The sequence below is a fragment of the Manacus vitellinus genome, unplaced genomic scaffold (assembly GCF_001715985.3).
Source record: "Manacus vitellinus isolate BGI_N305 unplaced genomic scaffold, ASM171598v3 scaffold_19_pilon, whole genome shotgun sequence".
Classification (NCBI taxonomy): domain Eukaryota; kingdom Metazoa; phylum Chordata; class Aves; order Passeriformes; family Pipridae; genus Manacus; species Manacus vitellinus.
Genome location: NW_021939395.1, coordinates 2,706,284 through 2,710,536, shown reverse-complemented (window position 1 = coordinate 2,710,536; position 4,253 = coordinate 2,706,284). Strand labels below are relative to the sequence as shown.

General features: G+C 57.5%; 1 protein-coding gene across 3 annotated transcripts; it reads right to left on the bottom strand.

Annotated features, from left to right (window-relative positions):
* Positions 1 to 223: 223 nt before the first annotated feature.
* IL2RG (interleukin 2 receptor subunit gamma) lies at positions 224 to 4,253 on the bottom strand. 3 transcript variants are annotated; one of them, XM_029959124.1, is made up of 8 exons: positions 3,849 to 4,253; positions 2,846 to 2,936; positions 2,439 to 2,620; positions 2,200 to 2,342; positions 1,932 to 2,094; positions 1,418 to 1,514; positions 1,261 to 1,345; positions 224 to 1,159 (listed from the first exon to the last, which is right to left on the bottom strand). In XM_029959124.1, exons 1-8 carry the CDS (start codon positions 4,129 to 4,131, stop codon positions 956 to 958), a joined length of 1,248 nt encoding a protein of 415 aa, XP_029814984.1. In that variant the 5' UTR covers positions 4,132 to 4,253; the 3' UTR covers positions 224 to 955. The 3 variants fall into 3 exon arrangements, with proteins under 3 accessions (XP_029814984.1, XP_029814985.1, XP_029814983.1); XM_029959125.1 differs by having other exon boundaries at positions 3,571 to 3,905; XM_029959123.1 differs by having other exon boundaries at positions 2,846 to 3,905.

Genomic DNA, 4,253 nt, shown 5'->3' with positions numbered 1-4,253 from the left:
CAGGAGGTGGGGCTCCACTGGTGCTTCCCCCAGACCCTGTGTGACAAGCCTGGACAAGCCCCTGGTGGCCAGAGCTTTATTGCCAGGGGAAACCTGGGGAGCAGGCAAGGAGCAGCGAGGCCTTGGGGGAACTGCCAGGCTTGCCCAGGGCCCCAGGGTAACACAGTGGCTTGTGGTCTGAGCTGGTAGAGGCAGGACACAGGAACAACCACAAAACCAGGGATGAAAGGCAAAGAGGAAATTTATTTTCATTATCTCGAGGACTGGAGGATCCCCCAAGCAGCACCTGGGCAGAGGCAGACAAGCAGGGATGCAGGTACTGTGGAGCTTGGCCTGTGCTGGAGAATCACTGAACCTGCTGTTTTTGCCTGTTTATCAAGGATTTGTGCAGTCCTGGTTTACCACTGTGATTTGATCTTTCCCATAGCAGGGCAGGAATCTCAAGCATGTTAAATAAGGTGCCACTAAGTCTATCACAAGCCTGTGTTATCTAAACACAGAAGTTCTACTTGCCAAACACACAAGGCTAAACATCTAAGAGTATGGTATATATGTTTTTCTACACCCAGCTGCAAGTCACTTGAACATGTTTAAATACTCTTCAGGTGTCTTCCATTATTTTTCCACTCTTGGTCTCCCTGGCACTCCTCATCCCCCATGTCCCCATCAGTTTGCCAGTGGCCCCTGCCTGCTTGCCAGGACACATCCCTGGTGCTTGTGGGCACCAGTGCACCACCAGTGCCCCCAGTGCAGCCCCCAGGGCACCCAGCACACCGTGCTCCCCCAGCACCTGCAGTGCAGTGCAGCCCCTGTGTCATGGGGGGCTGAGTGTGGCCATTGCAGGAAGCAAAACCAGGGGCAGCTGGGGGAGGCATGGCAGGAGCAGGGAGCAGGGCCTGTAGAGCAGTGAGGTTTTGGCAGCAAAGCTGTGCAGCGTGGGGGGTGCAGGGGTGTGTCACACTCTCCCGTAGCTGTTCTTGTAGGGGCTGTGCTCGCCGGGGGCAGGTGAGGCCGAAGGCATCACAGATGGTGGGGGGTTGCTGCTCTCCCAGAGGGGCTCGTAGCTGTCCTTGGGTGGCAGCTCACTCACATAGCAGATGTTCTCGCTGTAGTTGGGCTTGAAGCTCTCCACAACGTCCTTGGGGACTCCGGCCCATTCCTGCAGGGAGCAGAGCAGAGTGAGAGGAGCCACCACCCAGCCCAGCCCCAACCCCGCGGTGCAGGGCGAGCCCAGGGCAGGGCCGTCTGCATCTGCCTCACCTGAAAGTTGCCATTGTGGGTGATGAAGAGCTCATCGAAATTCTTGCTGGGGTTGGGAATTCGAGGCATTAGGATGACCCATACCCTGTGTGGGAGAGGTTTGTCAGAGGGGAAGAGCCCCAGTGCTGCTGCCCCCCCATCAGCTCCCCACACTCACCTTTCCATGCGCACCAGCAGGATGACAAGGGCCAGCAAGATCAGGCAGGAGGCAATGGAGATCAAGACCGTTTGGATCCAGAACCAGTGGACTGTGCCTGGAAAGAACCAAGGTGACACTGATGCCCAGACAGTACACGACCATGGCAGTGGGTGGCCATGGCATTGTTCTGGGAGCAGAGGATGGAGAAGGGGCCCACCTCCAAGCCCTGCCACGCTACCACCAAAACTGGCTGGTGACCCTCTCCTGGCCCAGCCATGCCAGGGCAGCCCTCCAGTGCTAAGAAACCCCTGGCAAAAGTCAGCAGGTCCCACTGCTGGGGTGTGTTTGGCTTCCAGAAGTACAAAGCAGCAGGGGCTGATGCTGCTGCCTGCACTCCAGGTGCCCGGATGGGTCTTGCCCCTACAGCTGCCACCTCAGGCCAGCTCTCTACTTGCTTGGCCATCCCTCACCTGCTGAGCCCTGCCATGCTTCAGTCCATCCCATCCCATCCCACTACAGCCCCAGGACCTACCCTTGCTGGTGGAGTTGCTGCCCCAGACCACTGGGGCACTCCACTCGCTCCAGAGCTGGGTCCTGCCGCAGTATTTGTTGACCTTGCTGCGCACATAGAAGGTGTAGAACTTCTTGTAGTCCACGCTGGGTAAGGAGAAGACATCTCCATTCACCGAGATCTCCTGCAGAGACATGAGCCATGGCTGTGGGCTGGGACTGCCATGGAGGCTGGTGCACAGCTCCTCCCTAGGCACAGCCACAAGGGTACTGTGCCCAGGGGCTCTCACCATCCAGTCGGTGTCCTTGTTGCTCTTGTACTTCACAGCGTGCTCCAGGCACTTGGCTTTGGGGTATGTGGTGGCCCAGGTCAGCTGCAGCTGGTTGTTGCTCATGTTGTGGATGGTCAGGTTGACGGGCGCATCTGGTTTCACTGCAGGTGAATGCCTGGTGAGTGCTGGCCCCATGTCCCCATGGCCCTGCTGCCAGCTGGGACCTGATGGGTCAGCCCTGGGGGACCAATCCATACCCAGGTCCTGCAGCTCCATGCGCTTGCTGATCTCCAGGGTGCTGCCGCCCATGCTGGCTTTGAGAAGGACGTGGAAAGGCTGGAACTGGATGATCTCGTCCTGGTTGAAGTGGCAGCCGACTCTGATGTCCTGGTCCTGCCAGTAATGCTTGCACTCCACCTTGTTGGATGTGTTCCTGTACCTGTGCCACAGGGATTTACCGGGGCTCCCCAAGGCCTCACATGCCCCAGCCCTCCTGGGGACCCCTCTCCCCAGCACATCCCATCCTGCTTGCCCTGGAGACAGAGCCTGCCCCACCCTGGGCTTGTGGAGGAGGAGCAGCCTGATGGGACCAGCGATGCTGGCAGTAGTCCCCCTGCACGGGGACCCACCGCTGGACACCAGGCTGTGGAACAGGGACACCTACCAGTAGTAGAGGGAGTAGTTGGCCTTGAGTGTCTCTCTGCTCCCCCACGTGCAGTTCATGTACTCCTCGTTGAAGAGGACACACTTCACCTCTGCAAATGATAGACACTGCTGGGCATCGTGGTGGTGGGAGGCTGTGCCAGGGCCCAAGGGTACACCAGGGAGACACAGCACATGCCAAGGTCCCTGCATATCCCTATGAGCCTTTCTCCATCTTAGCCAAACAAGCCCATCTCTTTCCAGCATAGCTGTGTTGGTGACGCCTGGGCTGCCAGCAGCCCCACATCTTCCTCTAAAGGACTGCTGTCTCTCCCACATCTGTGCTGTTGGCTTTTCACGCTGTGGATGTGGTGTTTCACCCTGAGTCCTCCATCTACTCCCCTTAGTCATCCCACAGCTGCTGTTTGCAGCTCCTTGGTGTGGGGCAGGATACAAGTCCCTCTCTGCCAACCCATTTTGTTTGTCCCATGAGAAAATCAGGGTTTTTTTTTTCAGTATTTATGCCTGGTGTCTCCATCCTGGCTAAATTCATCTCACTGTTACCCTTTTGGGTGCTTGCAGGTGCTCATGTGTCTCTGTGTCTGGGTGATCAAGGCTGTGCTGGGCTGCTTCCCACCACAGCCCCTCCACCACAGGCTGAGCCTCTGAGTCTCCATCTCTGCAGGAAACTCATGCTGGCTCCTCTGCCCCCTCCTTCTGCTGCACTGTGCCAGGCCTGGTTCTTACCCATGTAGCCACATCCTGGGCTGGCAGGAGGCTGCAGGGCCACAGCAGCAGTGCTGGTCCCATCAGTTATGACACCACAGTCTGCTCTGGTGCTCAGAAGCACATCTCGCTGTGGGACGAGCTGCTCTGATGGACTGAGACACCTCACAGAGCTCTCTCAAGTGCCAACCAAGCTGCTGGTAGCTGAGAGCTGTCCTGCAGACTCACAGAAAATGAGAGGTTTTCACCCTAAAAACCAGGCAGTGGGACATCTGGTCCCACCCAAGGTCCAAACTCACCAGCCAGAACTGCAGGAGCAGGAAAAAGCCAGAGCCAGGCTTTTCTGAGCTGTGGTGTAACACAATGCAGCAAACAGGCTGCACTCTGGCTGTTTCCATACATGAAGATGAAGGACACCTTCCCAGCAGCCCAGGAGGTCCAGGGATACAGAGGGGCTGTGTTTCCACAGAAAGCTGTTGTTTTGCTGACAGCCAGCCAAGAGGTGGATTTTTTCCCAGAAAACAATGGCTGGGATGAGGGTGCCAGGTGGAAAGAGAAGCTGCTGTCTCCCTTCCTGTGCATCTCCTTCCTGTGCACAGCACTGCTGACGTGACCAGGATGGAAAGGGCAGATCCACTAGGCCGCCAGCCTGGCCAGCACCCATGGAGAGCATGGGCCTGCCAGTAGAGTAATGGGGCCAGGAG